Source organism: Oncorhynchus masou, chromosome 8 (genome assembly GCF_036934945.1).
Source record: "Oncorhynchus masou masou isolate Uvic2021 chromosome 8, UVic_Omas_1.1, whole genome shotgun sequence".
NCBI lineage: Eukaryota > Metazoa > Chordata > Actinopteri > Salmoniformes > Salmonidae > Oncorhynchus > Oncorhynchus masou.
This window is the reverse complement of record NC_088219.1, coordinates 14,824,762-14,846,290: the sequence shown is the minus strand read 5'-3', so window position 1 is coordinate 14,846,290 and position 21,529 is coordinate 14,824,762. Positions and strand designations below refer to the sequence as shown.

The 21,529-nt window shown below is 40.7% G+C and overlaps 1 protein-coding gene across 2 annotated transcripts in view; it reads left to right on the top strand.

Annotated features, from left to right (window-relative positions):
• Positions 1-21,529, top strand: part of LOC135544157 (pro-neuregulin-2, membrane-bound isoform-like) — a 121,312-nt gene that overhangs the window by 77,286 nt on the left and 22,497 nt on the right. Inside the window, exon 5 of one of the 2 annotated variants that reach the window (XM_064971569.1) lies at positions 8,133-8,191. In XM_064971569.1, coding sequence (XP_064827641.1) covers positions 8,133-8,191 — 59 coding nt within the window. Of the gene's footprint in view, positions 1-7,639; positions 7,717-8,132; positions 8,192-21,529 lie in introns of both variants that reach the window. The other variant, XM_064971568.1, reaches the window with a different exon arrangement.

The following is a 21,529-nucleotide window of genomic DNA, read 5'->3' as shown; positions in this document are numbered from 1 at the left end:
CAACATTATGAAGCTGTACCATAACATCATTATGAAGCTGTACTAGAACATCATTATGAAACTGTACCATAACAACATTATGAAGCTGTACTATAACATCATTATGAAGCTGTACTATAACAACATTATGAAGCTGTACCATAACAACATTATGAAGCTGTACCATAACAACATTATAACACATCATTATGAAGCTGTACCATAACAACATTATGAAGCTGTACTAGAACATCATTATGAAGCTGTACCATAACAACATTATGAAGCTGTACTAGAACAACATTATGAAGCTGTACTATAACAACATTATGAAGCTGTACTATAACATCATTATGAAGCTGTACTAGAACATCATTATGAAGCTGTACCATAACAACATTATGAAGCTGTACTAGAACATCATTATGAAGCTGTACCATAACAACATTATGAAGCTGTACCATAACAACATTATGAAGCTGTACCATAACATCATTATGAAGCTGTACTAGAACATCATTATGAAGCTGTACCATAACAACATTATGAAGCTGTACTATAACATCATTATGAAGCTGTACTATAACATCATTATGAAGCTGTACCATAACAACATTATGAAGCTGTACCATAACAACATTATGAAGCTGTACCATAACAACATTATGAAGCTGTACTAGAACATCATTATGAAGCTGTACCATAACAACATTATGAAGCTGTACTAGAACAACATTATGAAGCTGTACTATAACAACATTATGAAGCTGTACCATAACAACATTATGAAGCTGTACTAGAACATCATTATGAAGCTGTACCATGAAACTAGAAATCATTATGAAGCTGTACTAGAACATCATTATGAAGCTGTACCATAACAACATTATGAAGCTGTACTATAACAACATTATGAAGCTGTACTATAACAACATTATGAAGCTGTACTAGAACATCATTATGAAGCTGTACCATAACAACATTATGAAGCTGTACCATAACAACATTATGAAGCTGTACTAGAACATCATTATGAAGCTGTACCATAACAACATTATGAAGCTGTACATTAGAAACATCATTATGAAGCTGTACCATAACATCATTATGAAGCTGTACTAGAACATCATTATGAAGCTGTACTATAACAACATTATGAAGCTGTACCATAACAACATTATGAAGCTGTACCATAACAACATTATGAAGCTGTACTAGAACATCATTATGAAGCTGTACCATAACAACATTATGAAGCTGTACTAGAACATCATTATGAAGCTGTACTATAACAACATTATGAAGCTGTACTATAACATCATTATGAAGCTGTACCATAACAACATTATGAAGCTGTACCATAACAACATTATGAAGCTGTACTATAACATCATTATGAAGCTGTACTAGAACATCATTATGAAGCTGTACCATAACAACATTATGAAGCTGTACTAGAACATCATTATGAAGCTGTACTATAACATCATTATGAAGCTGTACCATAACAACATTATGAAACATCATTATGAAGCTGTACCATAACAACATTATGAAGCTGTACTATAACATCATTATGAAGCTGTACCATAACAACATTATGAAGCTGTACTATAACATCATTATGAAGCTGTACCATAACAACATTATGAAGCTGTACTATAACATCATTATGAAGCTGTACCATAACAACATTATGAAGCTGTACTATAACAACATTATGAAGCTGTACTATAACATCATTATGAAGCTGTACCATAACAACATTATGAAGCTGTACTAGAACATCATTATGAAGCTGTACCATTATGAAGCTGTAACTAGAACATCATTATGAAGCTGTACTAGAACATCATTATGAAGCTGTACTATAACATCATTATGAAGCTGTACAATAACAACATTATGAAGCTGTACTAGAACATCATTATGAAGCTGTACTATAACATCATTATGAAGCTGTACCATAACAACATTATGAAGCTGTACTAGAACAACATTATGAAGCTGTACTAGAACATCATTATGAAGCTGTACTAGAACAACATTATGAAGCTGTACCATAACAACATTATGAAGCTGTACTATAACAACATTATGAAGCTGTACCATAACAACATTATGAAGCTGTACTATAACAACATTATGAAGCTGTACCATAACAACATTATGAAGCTGTACTATAACATCATTATGAAGCTGTACCATAACAACATTATGAAGCTGTACCATTATAACAATATTATGAAGCTGTACCATAACAACATTATGAAGCTGTACTATCATTATAACAACATTATGAAGCTGTACTATAACAACATTATGAAGCTGTACTATAACAACATTATGAAGCTGTACTATAACAACATTATGAAGCTGTACCATAACAACATTATGAAGCTGTACCATAACAATATTATGAAGCTGTACCATAACAACATTATGAAGCTGTACTATAACAACATTATGAAGCTGTACTATAACAACATTATGAAGCTGTACTATAACAACATTATGAAGCTGTACTATAACATCATTATGAAGCTGTACTATAACATCATTATGAAGCTGTACTATAAAAACATTATGAAGCTGTACTATAACTGCGTATGCAATAATGTGCATAAAGTACATGGGTTTGTATTCTGGGTGTTGTCATTGCAAAAAACATGTCCTTGCAGCAAGCTCAAAACATGTAATTGTTTATGATGCTATAACGTATCGTGACAGTTTGCATCAATATGACAGTCTGTGCTGGAGAACGAGTGGTGTGCTGTTGTGTTTGACATCTCTACAGTTTCAGTATCACATCCTATCATCGTGTGCTTTGGTCCATTATGTAAACATCATGTGCTTCCATGTTGGTCTACGATGAAGAATAGTGTGTAGGTCCACTGGCCAGCCGTTGTGTGTGTTCTGCTGGCCCCAGCAACACTGCTCAGCAAGCAGTGAGGACATGGCTGCAACAGCCATTCAATAAGCTGTGTACAAATTGGAGGGAGCAATAACTCAATTGCTGCAGCTAATTCACTCACGGTCGAGGCATGGGTCCAGAAGAGTTGGATAATGCAGTGGAGGCCTGCGGGGAATTGTTGCCCCAAAGCCATCTCATTCAATATAGGCCAGGCTTCAGCCGGTATTACTCATCGGCTGAACAAGTCCGGCCGACAGCTGGCCCTATTTGAATGTCCGGCTCCTTCACTTTGAAATATATAGTTCTTTAGAGGGGAAGGAAAAGTTTAACGAATGACCCTGAAGGTAATCCAGTAGCATTGTAGTTCATGGCATGTTACACAGTGTCAGCCACATTAGCAATGTCTGCTCAATAAAGATTCCTGCAGGTCGGGGACAAGAAAACAGACAGGAGCAGTGAATAATATGAGTCTGGATCACGTACAGTCTGTACTGTCGGTCAGAGGTACATGTACGCCAATATTCTTCATGAAGAAGAAGAACACCCATCAGACATCTGACTGCTAATTGCCTTTGGGGTCATTACTGTGTCTTTAGTCTAATGGGTTTGTTCTGCTGCAATGCTTGTGTGCAATGCGCTGTGTTCTTGGTTTATGTTGAAAGAAGCTATTTGGGGCCGCAGGGGAGCCTAGTGGTTAGAGCAGTGGACTGGTAACCAAAAGGTTGCCAGTTCAAATCCCAGAGCTGACAAGGTACAAATCTGTCATTCTGCCCCTGAACAGGCAGTTAACCCACTGTTCCTAGGCTGTCATTGAAAATAAGAATTTGTTCTTAACTGACTTGCCTAGTAAAATTAAATTTAATCCTGTTTAAAAACCTCAAACCGATATAGATTTCTTTCAATGTGTGCTCAATTTGTACACCGTTTCCTTAATGAGGAAGATTTCAACATTTGTCGACTTTACAGTGACAGTGCATTGGTCTTAGTCATTTCTCCAGCAGTCTTTCCCTATTATTGTGTGATCCTCCATTTAACATATCACTCAGTATGAGTCATTAGACATGATGGAATATCATAATATTTCTGGGAGACATTTTAGAAATCTCATAAATCACCAGGAATGACCTCTGGTGGATTAACGTTTCTGTTGGTGGAGAGAGAGTGTGGAATGTTGGCACCCCTCAATGAACCACACATCCTGATTCGTTGAGAGAGAGGGGGAGGGGAGAGGGGGCTAAGGAGACACAAGAAGAAGAAGGAAGAAGAATAGAATGATTGGGAGAGTGGGCTGCAGCAGTGTTTTTGATTAAGTGGACAGGTGTCACCATAAATATCTGTCTGGTGGTTGAGGATGAAGAGAAGCCCATATAGAGAGGTGTACCAAAATGACAGATGACCATGGCGGTATAGAGGACTAAGTTATGAGGCTACTCCTGAATTACTATTGGTGTTGTATGTGCTTTCTGGCGCCTCGTGACTGCCGCAGCATCACCCGAGTGTGAGCTGAATTTTGATAGTAGTGAAGAGTAGCTAGCTAGCCTCTAGTCCAGCTGCTAGTATGGAACTCTCACTTCATCTGACTGAGTCCTACTACAAAGCCACAGATAGTGACACCATGATGACAACGTGCTGCCTCCCGCCTCCCGCCTCCCTGCTTCCGGCTCTTCTCTTTGAACACCTTCTCCCTGCGCTGACCTCAATCAAGCCATGAACATTCTCAACCTTTAGTCTCTTGACTGTCAATCTACTCATGATGAATAATTATGTTGTTTTTAAATTGCTTGTTTTTTGTTTTTGTTGCTTTACAGCACTTTGAAATGTTCTTTATGTACAGCAGTATAAAAGTTGAATCAATGATAATTATTATTGCTATTATTGTAAATATGGTTGTTGTGGTTCATGAGCAAACTCAACAGAGCTTTGCCAACATGAGAGAGGCGTGACAGTGTAACTCTGGACGTCAACTGTCTTCACCATATCCAATGCACTCCTCTCCACCAGACATGTAGAAAGGCCAGGGAACAACGACGTGGGCACAGAGAGAGACATGAAAGTGCAATAAAAGTCTCCCAGAACATCATGGCCAAAATGATATGTGGTTGCTATATGATGAAGTGCACAGGCAAGGGGCCTACTGCGTTTTATTACCAAGATAATAAAGGTTCAACATATGTAACAGAATGAGTTCTCTTCTATACAGGACCCAAGTCAAATGATGGAGGGCTATTTGCAACCCCATGTGAAGAAGGAAGAGGCCAAGTGGTTAGAAAGAGAGGGGGATGGTGTGATTGGAGGGGGGTTGTTTCATCCCTGTGGGTTGGTTTCCCCATGCACCCCCCTACCTCCCTGGTGGGGAACTTGAGGACACATGTAGGCCCACCCCTCTGGCACTCTCAATCAGGGGAACATTATTCCATGACCTCTGCCTTTCTCACTGGTACCTGTCAGTTATAACAGCACAGATGGGGAGGTGGGGACGGGCGGCCTAATATCTGCAAAATTGGGGATATTAGGAGAGAGGGAGAGGAAGAGACAGACCGGAGAAAAAGGGAATGTTTTTGTATCTTGAACAGTGTACCCTCCTACTAAGTCTGCCAGCCATGTCTACAGACAGTCACGGACAACAAAGGGAAAACTAGCCACGTCGCGGACACTGACGTCTTGCTTCCGGACAAGCTAAACACCTTCACCGCCCACTTTGAGGATTACACAGTGCTACCGATGCGGCCCGCTTCCAAGGACTGTGTGCTCTCCTTCTCCGTGGCCGACGTGAGTAAGACATTTAAGCGTGTTAACCCTCACAAGGCTGCCGGCCCAGACGGCATCCTTAGCCGTGACTTCAGAGAATGTGCAGACCAGCTGGCTTAGAGTGTTTACGGATATATTCAATCTCTCCCTATGTCTGTTGTCCCCGTTGTTCCTGCTCCGTAGCACTCACTTCTGTCATTAAGTACTTTGAGAGACTAGTCAAGGTTCATAACACCTCTATCTTACCTGATACTTTAGAGTAGACCTGCAAACTGCCATATCCCATCTGGACAAGAGGAATAACTATGTAAGAATGCTGTTCATTAACTATAGCTCAGCATTCAACACCATAGTACCCTCCAAGCTCATCGTTAAGCTCGAAGCCCTGGGTCTGAACCCTGCCCTGGACTTCCTGACGGGCCGCCCCCAGGTAGTGAAGATAGGAAACAACACCTCCACTTCGCTGATCCTCAACACTGGGGCCCCACAAGGATGGACTTCAGGAAACAGCAGAGGGAACAGCCCCCTATTTTGACGGGACCGCAGGGAAAAAGGTGGAAGCTTCAAGTTCCTCGGTGTACACATCACTGACAATTTGAAATGGTCCACCCACACAACCTCAGGAGGCTGAAGATATTTGGCTTGGCACCTAAAACCCTCAAAAACTTTTACAGACGCAAAATTGAGAGCATCCTGTAGGGCTGTATCACCACCTGGTACGGCAACTGCACCGCCCACAACCGCAGGGCTCTCCAGAGGATGGTGCGGTCTGCAAAACGCATCACCGGGGGCAAGCTACCTGCCCTCCAGGACACCTACAGGACCCGATGTCACAGGAAGACCAAAAAGATCATCAAGATCACCACTTCCTGTTCACCCCGCTATCATTCAGAAGGCGAGGTCAGTACAGGTGCATCAAAGCTGGGACTGAGAGATTGAACAACAGCTTCTATCTCAAGGCCATCAGACTGTTAAATAGCCATCACTAGTACATTAAAGGCTGCTGCACTATATACATAGACTTGACATCACTGGCCACTTTAATAATGGAACACAAGTCACTTTAATAATGTTTACATTATATATGTTTATATTATATATGTATATACTGTATTCTATCATATTCTGCTGTAGCTTAATCAATGCCGTGCTGACATTACTCGTCCAAATATTTATATATTCTTAATTCCATTTCTTTACTTTAGATTGTGTGTATTGCTAGATATTACTTGTTAGATATTACTGCACTGTCGGAGCAAGAAACACAAGCTTTTCACTTCACCCGCAATAACATCTGCTAAACACGTGTATGTGACAAATAACATTTGATATGATCTAATTTGATTGTTTTATAGTGCCATCCAATGCAAAGTGCCATCCAATGAAAAGTGCTATCCAATGCAAAGGCAGAGTTTGTTTAAGTGATGGTTCACTCCAGAATCCAGATGTTTTGAGCCCTTCTAAAGTTGTCTAATGTTGCCATGAGCCCATATCCTATATTGTCTATTGTTTGATCCAGCTATATGCCTCAGTCCCAATGTTTCCATGTCTAGGCTTCTATGTTACCAGATTCTCTACCAACAGGCGCTGTTGGATGCAGCTACTGTTGGTTTGCTAAGAACTGGTGGTGTGGAAATGTTGCCTTCATGAGCATACATGTTCCTACCAGTGTTAATATGTTTGAACACATGACACTATTGATTGTTAGATGATAGAGATAGACTAGGATGGTAGAGATAATTGAGTCCTCATGGACCTCATGGTCAACTCCCTTCTATTCAGCAAGAGACATTCACTCTTGTTGAGTGACACTCATTTCTAACCCAATTACTTGACTGAGTAAGTCAAAACCTAGTGAGGCTTTTTAGTGTAATGTTTCTGGGCCACCATATTGCATATTGTAATGTAACCTCTCTTTCAGGCCTCCACCAGTAACGTGTGTACAGACTTCACTACTGCGTTTTTCATATCATGTTGTCCCCCTCTCCTCCTCCCCAGATGTCCAGATGGATTCTTCGGCCAGCGGTGTTTGCAAACAGAGCCGCTGCGGTTGCGCATGCCCAATCCTTACAAAAGTATGTTCACATGACACCAACAGCTGAGAACAGAGTCACGTTGTCACTGGGCTTCCTCTATGGTCCTCTTCCTCCTCCTTCCTCTCAGGTCAACCAAAGCCATGGGTGGTGCGCGGTACAACAGTGTCACCAGTGGGGGTCGCTTTGCTTCTACTGTCCCTGGTGTTGCTGCGGTTCTAATTCAGTTTTCTTCTGCTTCTTTCTTTCTCTGTCTCTGTCTTTCTCCTTTCATCTCCTCTCTGTCTCTTGTTCATATCTTCTCCTCTCGATACCCTCCATCTATGCTCTCTCTCTCTCTCTCTCTCTCTCACTCCCTCCTCCCTTCTCGCTTCCTCCTTCCTCCCTCTTCCCTTCTTCCTCCCTTCCTCCTCCCTCCCACCTCCCTCTCTGTTTGTGGTTTTGTTTCTTTCCATCAGGTGTCCGAATGACTTTACTGGTGATCGCTGTCAAAACTACGTCATGGCCAGTTTCTACCGTATGTCCATTTCCTCTTCTGTCTATCTATCTGTCTGTCTGTCTATGTCTGTCTGTCTGTCTGTCTGTCTGTCTGTCTGTCTGTCTGTCTGTCTGTCTGTCTGTCTGTCTGTCTGTCTGTCTGTCTGTCTGTCTGTCTGTCTGTCTGTCTGCCTGCCTGCCTGCCTGCCTGCCTGCTTGCCTGCCTGCCTGCCTGCCTGCCTGCCTGCCTGCCTGCCTGTCCGTCCGTCCGTCCGTCCGTCTGTCTGTCTGTCCTGCATGTGGTACAGGATGTTGACATGTGGCAGGACTCTGTGTTGTTTGGTCCTAATAGCTGTTCTCTGCCATCTGTGTATGTTGACTCATCCCCGCGGCGATGCTCCGTTCAGACCAACATCGTTCATTTGTTGATGTTCTAATTTTAAAACAAATGACCGCATTACAGAGAATTAGCGTAGAGATGCATTCACTGGATCCCCTTCAACAAGTTCAGTCGGCATGTGACTTGGTACTGAATGTCCTTGACATTGATATGTACAGTAATTGCATGTGCTCTGCTAGAATGGAATACTTGGATTGCTGTGTGTGTCTCCAGTCAGGGAGAAAACCAAAGTCATTTGTGATAACATTAGTGCTGATCCATGGACACAAATACCCTGATTATATTGCATTAGTTATCAAACAGGAATGTCAGGTGACATAACTGTTAGGAATAAGATCGATGACGCCTGATTCAGCTTAATGACATTGCCAGTTGTAATACAAATGACATTACAGTCCTAATTGACTGATTACATTAACTGGTCGTTATTCTAATTTCTCTGTATCTTTTGTCAATTGGTTATTGATTAGATAAACTACCCAGGGTACCTTTTGACTATCCATATTGCCCATGGATCATCACTAAATGCAATAGGCAAAATAAGCATGTAGGTATTGCATCACTTCATATGGAACATGCTTGTCTGAATGGAATGCATAGGCAGTATACAATGACAACACCTGCCTGGTCACATCATGGATCAGGACATGTATGGACAATGCCATTCTTAGTTGTATTCCCTGACCACACGTGCACACGCACATACACACACACACACACACACACACACACACACACACACACACACACACACACACACACACACACACACACACACACACACACACACACACACACACACACACACACACACACACACACACACACACACACACACACACAGAGCTTACCCTGCTATTCTCCTCACTGTTTCTGCAATAACAATTCCCAAGTTTTAACAGCAGAATGCCATTCTCACAGTAAAACAACAAACTCTGCCTGCTCTCACAGAGGTCCTCCTCAGCCCTGAGATCCCGCCCTATAATTACATTACAGTGTAGTATTAAACAGCACTAGTGGCCTGGGGCGACAGATCTTAACCCAACATCAGCGCTCCACATTGGCAACCCCAGCAAGCATGTCCATCAACCTCACAATTACACCCAGATTAGAGACGCATGTGGAGAACTTGAGCTCGACAGCTCATCCCTCGAAGCGACTGGCTCTGATGTAAAGTTAACTGCCCAAATAAAGGAAACACCAACATAAAAAGTGTCTTAAAAGGGCGTTGGGCCACAACGAGCCAGAACAGCTTCAATGGACCTTGGCATAGACTCTACAAGTGTCTGAAACTTTATTGGAGGACTTTATTGGAGGAATGCAACGTAATTCTTACGCAAGAAATTCCATCATTTTGTTGATGGTGGTTTAAAACGCTGTCTCAGGCACCTCTCCAGAATCTCACATCAGTGTTCAATTGGGTTGAGATCTGGTGACTGAGACAAAACCTACACACCCTTTAAAACCTCTATGCTCTTGAGACCCCTCTTTCAAAGTCATTGAGATCTCTTCTAGCCATGGTAGCCAAAATAATGAGCACCTGGGCATTTTTCAAATTACAAGTTTTATTGTCAAGTGCACTAATACAGTGAAATGCCTTACAAGCTCTAAACCAACAATGTAGTAATGACCGATGCAGTCATTTTTATACAGGACCTTAAGCATGATAGGATGATAATTGCTTAATTAACTCAGGAACCACACCTGTGTGGAAGCACCTGCTTTCAATATACTTTGTATCCCTCATTTACTCAAGAGTTTCCTTTAATTTGGCATTTAACTGTATGTCCGCATACTGTGTGGGATCATGTATTTGTGCCCCACTCAGGGTTGCTATGTTTCCCTGTGTTTCCACATCAACATGACCGCTGCGTTAACCAGTATTTATCCATGAGTTTTTTTTCAAGGGCAGTTTAAATCTCCAAAAGGGATTGAATCCTCCATAAAATTTCACAAAGGGTTAAAGTGGTTGTCTAGTAGGGTTAATGAAGGGTTATAGTGGATGTCTAGTAGGGTTAAGGTAGGGTTATAGTGGTTATCTAGTAGGGTTAAGGTAGGGTTATAGTGGTTATCTAGTAGGGTTAAGGTAGGGTTATAGTGGATGTCTAGTAGGGTTAAGGTAGGGTTATAGTGGTTATCTAGTAGGGTTAAGGTAGGGTTATAGTGGTTGTCTAGTAGGGTTAAGGTAGGGTTATAGTGGATGTCTAGTAGGGTTAATGTAGGGTTATCTAGGTTATCTAGTAGGGTTAAGGTAGGGTTATAGTGGTTTATCTAGTAGGGTTAATAGGGTTATCTAGGTTATCTAGTAGGGTTAAGGTAGGGTTATAGTGGTTATCTAGTAGGGTTAATGTAGGGTTATCTAGTAGGGTTAAGGTAGGGTTATAGTGGTTGTCTAGTAGGGTTAAGGTAGGGTTATAGTGGTTGTCTAGTAGGGTTAAGGTAGGGTTATAGTGGTTATCTAGTAGGGTTAAGGTAGGGTTATAGTGGTTGTCTAGTAGGGTTAAGGTAGGGTTATAATGGTTGTCTAGTAGGGTTAGGGTTATAGTGGTTATCTAGTAGGGTTAAGGTAGGGTTATAGTGGTTGTCTAGTAGGGTTAATGTAGTTGGTTATCTAGGTTAGGGTTATAGTGGTTGTCTAGTAGGGTTAAGGTAGGGTTATAGTGGATGTCTAGTAGGGTTAAGGTAGGGTTATAGTGGATGTCTAGTAGGGTTAAGGTAGGGTTATAGTGGTTATCTAGTAGGGTTAAGGTAGGGTTATAGTGGATGTCTAGTAGGGTTAATGTAGGGTTAGCTAGTGGTTATCTAGTAGGGTTAAGGTAGGGTTATAGTGGATGTCTAGTAGGGTTAATGTAGGGTTAGCTAGGTTATCTAGTAGGGTTAAGGTAGGGTTATAGTGGTTATCTAGTAGGGTTAATGTAGGGTTATCTAGGTTATCTAGTAGGGTTAAGGTAGGGTTATAGTGGATGTCTAGTAGGGTTAATGTAGGGTTATCTAGGTTATCTAGTAGGGTTAAGGTAGGGTTATAGTGGTTATCTAGTAGGGTTAAGGTAGGGTTATAGTGGTTATCTAGTAGGGTTAAGGTAGGGTTATAGTGGTTGTCTAGTAGGGTCAAGGTAGGGTTATCTAGTAGGGTTAAGGTAGGGTTATCTAGTAGGGTTAAGGTAGGGTTATAGTGGTTGTCTAGTAGGGTTAAGGTAGGGTTATAATGGTTGTCTAGTAGGGTTATAGTGGTTATCTAGTAGGGTTAAGGTAGGGTTATAATGGTTGTCTAGTAGGGTTATAGTGGTTATCTAGTAGGGCTAAGGTAGGGTTATAATGGTTGTCTAGTAGGGTTATAGTGGTTGTCTAGTAGGGTTAAGGTAGGGTTATAGTGGTTGTCTAGTAGGGTTAAGGTAGGTAGGGTTATAGTAGGGTTATTGGTTGTCTAGTAGGGTAGGGTTATAATGGTTGTCTAGTAGGGTTATAGTGGTTGTCTAGTAGGGTTAAGGTAGGGTTATAGTGGTTGTCTAGTAGGGTTAAGGTAGGGTTATAGTGGATGTCTAGTAGGGTTAATGTAGGGTTATCTAGGTTATCTAGTAGGGTTAAGGTAGGGTTATAGTGGTTATCTAGTAGGGTTAATGTAGGGTTATCTAGGTTATCTAGTAGGGTTAAGGTAGGGTTATAGTGGTTATCTAGTAGGGTTAATGTAGGGTTATAGTGGTTATCTAGTAGGGTTAAGGTAGGGTTATAGTGGTTGTCTAGTAGGGTTAAGGTAGGGTTATAGTGGTTATCTAGTAGGGTTAAGGTAGGGTTATAGATAGTGGTTATCTAGTATAAGGTAGGGTTATCTAGTAGGGTTAAGGTAGGGTTATAGTGGATGTCTAGTAGGGTTAAGGTAGGGTTATAGTGGTTATCTAGTAGGGTTAAGGTAGGGTTATAATGGTTGTCTAGTAGGGTTATAGTGGTTATCTAGTAGGGTTAAGGTAGGGTTATAGTGGTTGTCTAGTAGGGTTAAGGTAGGGTTATAGTGGTTATCTAGTAGGGTTAAGGTAGGGTTATAGTGGATGTCTAGTAGGGTTAATGTAGGGTTAGCTAGGTTATCTAGTAGGGTTAAGGTAGGGTTATAGTGGATGTCTAGTAGGGTTAATGTAGGGTTATAGTGGTTATCTAGTAGGGTTAAGGTAGGGTTATAGTGGATGTCTAGTAGGGTTAATGTAGGGTTATAGTGGTTATCTAGTAGGGTTAAGGTAGGGTTATAGTGGTTATCTAGTAGGGTTAATGTAGGGTTATCTAGGTTATCTAGTAGGGTTAAGGTAGGGTTATAGTGGTTGTCTAGTAGGGTTAATGTAGGGTTATAGTGGTTATCTAGTAGGGTTAAGGTAGGGTTATAGTGGTTATCTAGTAGGGTTAAGGTAGGGTTATAGTGGTTATCTAGTAGGGTTAAGGTAGGGTTATAGTGGTTGTCTAGTAGGGTCAAGGTAGGGTTATCTAGTAGGGTTAAGGTAGGGTTATAGTGGTTGTCTAGTAGGGTTAAGGTAGGGTTATAGTGGTTATCTAGTAGGGTTAATGTAGGGTTATAGTGGTTGTCTAGTAGGGTTAAGGTAGGGTTATAGTGGTTATCTAGTAGGGTTAAGGTAGGGTTATAATGGTTGTCTAGTAGGGTTATAGTGGTTATCTAGTAGGGTTAAGGTAGGGTTATAGTGGTTGTCTAGTAGGGTTAAGGTAGGGTTATAGTGGTTATCTAGTAGGGTTAAGGTAGGGTTATAGTGGTTGTCTAGTAGGGTTAAGGTAGGGTTATAGTGGATGTCTAGTAGGGTTAAGGTAGGGTTATAGTGGATGTCTAGTAGGGTTAATGTAGGGTTATCTAGGTTATCTAGTAGGGTTAAGGTAGGGTTATAGTGGTTGTCTAGTAGGGTTAATGTAGGGTTATCTAGGTTATCTAGTAGGGTTAAGGTAGGGTTATAGTGGTTATCTAGTAGGGTTAATGTAGGGTTATCTAGTAGGGTTAAGGTAGGGTTATAGTGGTTATCTAGTAGGGTTAAGGTAGGGTTATAATGGTTGTCTAGTAGGGTTATAGTGGTTGTCTAGTAGGGTTAAGGTAGGGTTATAGTGGTTATCTAGTAGGGTTAAGGTAGGGTTATAGTGGTTGTCTAGTAGGGTTAAGGTAGAGTTATAGTGGTTATCTAGTAGTGTTAAGGTAGGGTTATAGTGGTTATCTAGTAGGGTTAAGGTAGGGTTATAATGGTTGTCTAGTAGGGTTTAGGGTTATAGTGGTTGTCTAGTAGGGTTATAATGGTTCTCTAGTAGAGTTATAATGGTTCTCTAGTAGAGTTATAATGGTTCTCTAGTGGGTTATAATGGTTCTCTATTAGTTAAAAAGGGTTGTAGTGGTTGTCTAGTAGGGTTAAGGTAGAGTTATAGTGGTTATCTAGTAGTGTTAAGGTAGGGTTATAGTGGTTATCTAGTAGGGTTAAGGTAGGGTTATAATGGTTGTCTAGTAGGGTTATAATGGTTCTCTAGTAGGGTTATAATGGTTCTCTAGTAGAGTTATAATGGTTCACTAGTAGAGTTATAATGATTCTCTAGTGGTTTATAATGGTTCACTAGTGGGTTATAATGGTTCTCTAGTAGGGTTTTAGTGGTTCTCTTAGTAGGGTTATAGTGGTTCTCTAGTAGGGTTATAGAAGGGTTGTAGGGGTTCTCTAATAGGGTTATAATGATTTTCTAGTAGGGTTATAGTGGTTCTCTAGTGGGTTGTAATGTTTCTATAGTAGGGTTATAGTGGTTCTCTAGTAGGGTTATAATGGTTGTCTAGTAGGGTTTTATTGGTTCTATCGTAGGGTTATAGTAGGGTTGTAATGTTTCTATAGAAGGGTTATAGCGGTTCTCTAGTAGGGTTATAATGGTTCTCTAGTAGGGTTTTAGTGGTTCTCTAGTAGGGTTATATTGGTTCTCTCGTAGGGTTATATTGGTTCTCTCGTAGGGTTTTACATTGTTTTGTAGTATTTATAATGGTTTCTCGTAGGGTTAACATTGTTTTGTAGTATTGTTATAATGGTTCTCTAGTAGGGTTAACATTGTTTTGTAGTATTGTTAATGGTTCTCTAGTAGGGTTAACATTGTTTTGTAGTATTGTTATAATAGTTCTCTAGTAGGGTTATATTGGTTCTCTAGTAGGGTTAACATTGTTTTGTAGTATTGTTAATGGTTCTCTAGTAGGGTTAACATTGTTTTGTAGTATTGTTATAATAGTTCTCTAGTAGGGTTATATTGGTTCTCTAGTAGGGTTAAATTGTTTCTCTAGTAGGGTTATATTGGTTCTCTAGTAGGGTTTTAGTGGTTCTCTAGTAGGGTTATATTGGTTCTCTCGTAGGGTTAACATTGTTTTGTAGTATTGTTATAATTGTTCTCTCGTAGGGTTAACATTGTTTTGTAGTATTGTTAATGGTTCTCTAGTAGGGTTAACATTGTTTTGTAGTATTGTTATAATAGTTTTCTCGTAGGGTTAACATTGTTTTGTAGTATTGTTATAATGGTTCTCTAGTAGGGTTAACATTGTTTTGTAGTATTGTTAATGGTTCTCTAGTAGGGTTAACATTGTTTTGTAGTATTGTTATAATGGTTCTCTCGTAGGGTTAACATTGTTTTGTAGTATTGTTATAATGGTTCTCTAGCAGGGTCAACATTGTTCTGTAGTATTGTTGTATTGGTTCTCTAGTAGGGTTAACATTGTTTTGTAGTATTGTTATAATAGTTTTCTCGTAGGGTTAACATTGTTTTGTAGTATTGTTATAATGGTTCTCTCATAGGGTTAACATTGTTTTGTAGTATTGTTATATTGGTTCTCTAGCAGGGTCAACATTGTTCTGTAGTATTGTTATATTGGTTCTCTAGCAGGGTCAACATTGTTCTGTAGTATTGTTATATTGGTTCTCTAGTAGGGTTAACATTGTTTTGTAGTATTGTTATAATGGTTCTCTCGTAGGGTTAACATTGTTTTGTAGTATTTTATTATGGTTCTCTAGCAGGGTCAACATTGTTCTGTAGTATTGTTATAATGGTTCTCTATTAGGTCAACATTGTTAGTATGTTATATTGGTTGCAGTAGGGTTAACATTGTTTTCTAGTATTGTTTTAATGGTTCTCTAGTAGGGTTATAATGATTTACTGGAAGGGTTATAGTATGGTTATAATTGTTCTCTAGTAGGTTTATAGTGGTTCTCTAGTAGGGTTTTAGTGGTTCTATAGTAGGGTTATTGTTGTTCTATAGTGGGAATTTAGTGGTTCTATAGTAGGTTTGTAATGATTTTCTTGTGGGGTTATAGTAGGGTTATAAATAATGGTTATCTTGTAGAGTTATTGTAGGTTTATAATGGTTCTGTTGGAGGGTCATAATGGTTCTCTGGTAGGGTTATAGTGGTTCTCTAGTAGGGTTATAGTATGGTTGTAGTGTTTCTCTAGTGGGTTATAATGGTTCTCTAGTAGGGTTAACATTGCGATTGTATGAGGACGGCGCCCCACATCAACATTTTTTTCAACTAGCACAGTCTTCATAAAATCACAAATAGCGATTAAATAATCACTTACTTTTTGAAAATCTATCTCTGTTTGCAATCAAAAGGGTCCCAGCTACAACATGCAATGGTCGTTTTGTTAAATAAAATCATTTTTTATATCTCTAAAAGTCTGTTCAGTTGGCGCCATCAATTTCAGTAATTCACTCATTCAACATGCAGACAAAATAATCCAAAAAGCTACCGCTAAACTTTGTTAAAACGAGTCAAACTGTGTTTCTATTGAATCCTCAGGTACCCTAAAATATAATTAAAATATAATATTTATTGAGGAATGAAGTATGCTCAATAGAAAAAAATGAGCAAGTGTGCATCCTCTTTGTCGCCCGCAAACACACTGATTTCCAACTTTGACTCCCGGTACCAAAACTCAAAATTCTTCCACGTTTCGGAAGGAACAAGCCTGAAACCTTGAACAAAGACTGTTGACATCTAGTGGAAGCCATAGGAATTGCAATCTGGGAGCTGGAATTGCATAGGACCCATAACTTTCCATTGAAAGAGCATCTAAAAAAAAGAAATTACATTTGTTTTTTTTGGATTTTCGGCTACCATATCAATTGTGTTATAGTATCATACATTATGTTAACATTTCTACAAACTTCAAAGTGTTTTCTATCCAAATGATACCACTTAGATGCATATCCTGGCTTTTGGGCCTGAGTAACAGGCAAATCAAATCAAATTGTATTTGTCACATACACATGGTTAGGAGATGTTAATGTGAGTGTAGCGAAATGCTTGTGCTTCTAGTTCCGACAATGCAGTAATAACCAACGAGCAATCTAACCTAACAATTCCACAACAACTACCTTATACACACAAGTGTAAAGGGATGAAGAATAGGTACATACAAATAAATGAATGAGTGATGGTACAGAAAGGCATAGGCAAGATGCAGTAAATGATGTAGAGTACAGTATATACATCTGAGATGAGTAATGTAGGGTATGTAAACATTATATTAAGTGGCATTGTTTAAAGTGGCTAGTGATACATTTTTACATACATTTTTCCATTATTAAAGTGGCTGGAGTTGAGTCAGTATGTTGGCAGCAGCCACTCAATGTTAGTGGTGGCTGTTTAATAGTCTGATGGCCTTGAGATAGAAGCTGTTTTTCAGTCTCTCGGTCCCTGCTTTGATGCACCTGTACTGACCTCGCCTTCTGGATGATAGTGACGTGAACAGGCAGTGGCTCGGGTGGTTGTTGTCCTTGATGATCTTTTCTGTGACATCGGGTGGTGTAGGTGTCCTGGAGGGCAGGTAGTTTGCCCCCGGTGATGCGTTGTGCAGACCTCACTACCCTCTGGAGAGCCTTACGGTTGTGGGCGGAGCAGTTGCCGTACCAGGTGGTACCAGGTGGTGATACAGCCCAACAGGATGCTCTCGATTGTGCATCTGTAAAAGTTTGTGAGGGCTTTTGGTGACAAGCCGAATTGCTGCACCTTCTTCACCACGCTGTCTGTGTGGGTGGACCAATTCAGTTTGTCAGTGATGTGTACGCCGAGGAACTTAAAACTTACTACCCTCTCCACTACTGTTCCGTCAATGTGGATAGGGGGGTGTTCCCTCTGCTGTTTCCTGAAGTCCACAATCATCTCCTTTGTTTTGTTGACGTTGAGTGTGAGGTTATTTTCCTGACATCCGTCTCGTCATTGTTGGTAATATTCTGCAAACTTGATGATTGAGTTGGAGGCATGCATGGCCATGCAGTTGTGGGTGAACAGGGAGTACAGGAGATGGCTCAGAATGCACCCTTGTGGGGCCCAAGTATTGAGGATCAGTGGGGTGGAGATGTTGTTGCCTACCCTCACCACCTGGGGCGGCCTGTCAGGAAGTCCCGGACCCAGTTGCACAGGGCGGGTTCGAGACCCAGGGTCTCGAGCTTGTTGATGAGTTTGGAGGGTACTATGGTGTTAAATGCTGACCTGTAGTCAATGAACAGCATTCTCACATAGGTATTCCTCTTGTCCAGATGGGTTAGGGCAGTGTGCAGTGTGATTGCGATTGCGTGGTCTGTGGACCTATTGGGGCGGTAAGCAAATTGGAGTGGGTTGGAGTTTCTTCTTGTAATCCGTGATTGACTGTAGACCCTGCCACATACCTATTGTGTCTGAGCTGTTGAATTGCAACTCTACTTTGTCTCTATACTGAAGCTTAGCTTGTTTGATTGCCTTGTGGAGGGATTAGCTACACTGTTTGTATTCGGTCATGTTTCCGGTCACCTTGCCCTGGTTAAAAGCAGTGGTTCTCGCTTTCAGTTTCACGCGAATGCTGCCATCAATCCATGGTTTCTGGTTTGGGTAGGTTTTAATAGTTGCTGTGGGTACGACATTGCCGATGCACTTGCTAATAAACTTGCTCACCGAATCAGCGTATTCATCAATGTTGTTGTTTGAGGCAATGCGGAACATATCCCAATCCACGTGATTGAAGCAATCTTGAAGCGTGGAATCAGATAGGTCAGATCTGAGTGCGGGAGCTTCCTGTTTTAGTCTCTGTCTATACGCTGGGAGCAACAAAATGGAGTTGTGGTCAGCTTTTCCAAAAGGAGGGCGGGGGAGGGCCTTATGCGTCGCAGAAGTTAGAATAACAATGATCTTGGGTTTACCAGCCCTGGTAGCACAATCAATATGCTAATAGAATTTAGGGGGTCTTGTTTTCAGATTAGCCTTGTTAAAATCCCCAGCTACAATGAATGCAGCCTCAGGATATGTGGTTTCCAGTTTACATAGAGTCAAATAAAGTTTGTTCAGGGCCGTCAATGTGTCTGCTTGGGGGGGAATATATGCGGCTGTGATTATAATCGAAGAGAATTCTCTTGGTAGATAATGCGGTCGACATTTGATTGTGAGGAATTCTAAGTCAGGTGAACAGAAGGACTTGATTTCCTGTATGTTGTTATGATCACACCACGACTCGTTAATAATAATCATAATCATAAGGCCCCTCGTCTTACCAGAAAGATGCTTGTTTCCGTCGGCCCGATGCGTGAAGAAACCAGCTGGCTGTACCGACTCCGATATCGTGTCTCGAGTGAGCCATGTTTCCGTGAAGCAAAGAAAGAAAGAGAAAGAACGTTACAGTCTCTGATGTCTCTCTGGAATGCTACCCCTGCTCGGATTTCATCAACCTTGTTGTCAAGAGACTGGTCCTTGGTGAGTAGTATGCTCAGGAGCGGTGCGCGATGTGCCCGTCTACAGAGCCTTACCAGAAGACCACTTCGTTTGCCCCTTTTACGGCGACGTTGTTTTGGTTCGCCGGCTGGGATCCGATCCATTGTCCTGGGTGGTGGGAAAAACACAGGATCCGCTTCGGGAAAGTCGTATTCCTGGTCGTAATGATGGTGAGTTGACGTTGCTCTTATATCCAGTAGTTCCTCCCGACTGTATGTAATAAAACCTAAGATTACCTGGGGTACCAATGTAAGAAATAACACGTAAAAAAACAAAATACTAATAGTTCTCTAGTAGGGTTATAATGGTTCTGTAGTAGGGTTATAGTGGCTCTCTGGTAGGGTTATAATATTTCTCTGGTAGGGTTATAATGGTTCTCTAGTAGGGTTATAGTGGTTCTCTAGTGGTTTAAAATGGTTCTCTAGTAGGGTTATAGTGGTTCTCTGGTAGGGTTATAATGGTTCTCTGGTAGGGTTATAATGGTTCTCTAGTAGGGTTATAGTGGTTCTCTAGTGGTTTATAATGGTTCTCTAGTAGGGTTATAGTGGTTCTCTGGTAGGGTTATAATGGTGCTCTGGTAGGGTTATAGTGGTTCTCTGGTGGGGTTATAGTGGTTCTCTAGTAGGGTTATAATGGTTCTCTAGTATTGTTATAATGGTTTCTTAGTATTGTTATAATGTTTTTGGTTTTTGTTTTGCATGAAAACAGGGAAATGTATGATATGCAAGTCCACACTCTACAGTATATGATCAAACATGGGGCCTTCTGTTGTCATGGCAAGTCATGGTATATGATTTATAGTATATCAGTATTGTAGTTTTCTACAGTACATATCCATCAACATCATGCATTTGTAAGTCTGCCTTGTGTGGATTTCAGGATGACAGCGCTCCTGTACACTATTTAGTTGCAAAATGTATTGCATATGTAATGTAAGCATCTTTCCCAGAGCCTATGCATACAGCCTGGTACTGTACTGAACCATACTGTATGTGCCAGCAGGTAATGGGAGCTCTCTCACTCTACATCGACATCTATCTTACTGTCACGTTATGTTTAACCTCCATGGAATTGCACAAATTCCTCTCTTTTCAAGAAGTGTATTCATTGTCAACTCTTGTCAACAGAGCCAAGCCTTTTTTCCTTAAATGACATGCTGAGACGACCTAGGCAGGGTGTGTGGTTGACATTTTTCAAAGCTCCTCCGTTACGGAAAAATACCCACAATTAAAGTACTGTAAAAACATCAAAGCAGACCAAATATGTAATGAACATCGGGACCGACCAGGGATATAATTCATTAATTACATTAGACCATTTATCTAAATCTTTTCCTTTGAAATTATCTGAAAATTCCCAACTATGCGTGACCCCTTTGAGAGACGACCTTTGCGTGTACACACAAGAGTAGCATTGGAAACAAGCTTGAGGCTCCACTTATAATAACATGAATGACAAAAAAGGCAGACAAATGGGGTGAAGCTCCACCCCCCCCCTCCAGTGCGAGATCTGACATGTGTAATTTAATTCAGAGAGCACACTGGAGAGGAGGCCATTTCTGCACACCAATTTCCTCTAAACGTACACATGCCTGTCTGTCACAGTTTCAAGTGTGCACATCCACAACAGAGGTCAAGACCACTCGACTGACAGCCAATAGAGGTCAGGACCACTCGACTGACAGCACTGCAGCAAAACATATACTGTAGATCCAAACAGGCCTTTAGAAATCGACTCACTTTACTAGTCAGTCAGAGAAGAAATGCATTTCAAGGATTAGCTTGTTGGTTCTGTAGTAGGGTTATAGTGGTTCTCTGGTAGGGTTATAATGGTTCTCTGGTAGGGTTATAATGGTTCTCTAGTAGGGTTATAGTGGTTCTCTGGTAGGGTTATAATGGTTCTCTGGTAGGGTTATAGTGGTTCTCTAGTGGGGTTATAGTGGTTCTCTAGTAGGGTTATAATGGTTCTCTAGTATTGTTATAATGTTTTTTTTGTTTTGCATGAAAACAGGGAAATGTATGATATGCAAGTCCACACTCTACAGTATATGATCAAACATGGGGCCTTCTGCTGTCATGGCAAGTCATGGTATATGATTTATAGTATAGCAGTATTGTAGTTTTCTACAGTACATGCATTTTAAGGATTAGCTTGTTGGCTACCATTTCTATTGACTGTGTTAATTCCCTTGTTTTATTGCCCTACAGTGTAGATTGTGTACAGTAGAGACTGTTGAGCCACTGTAATA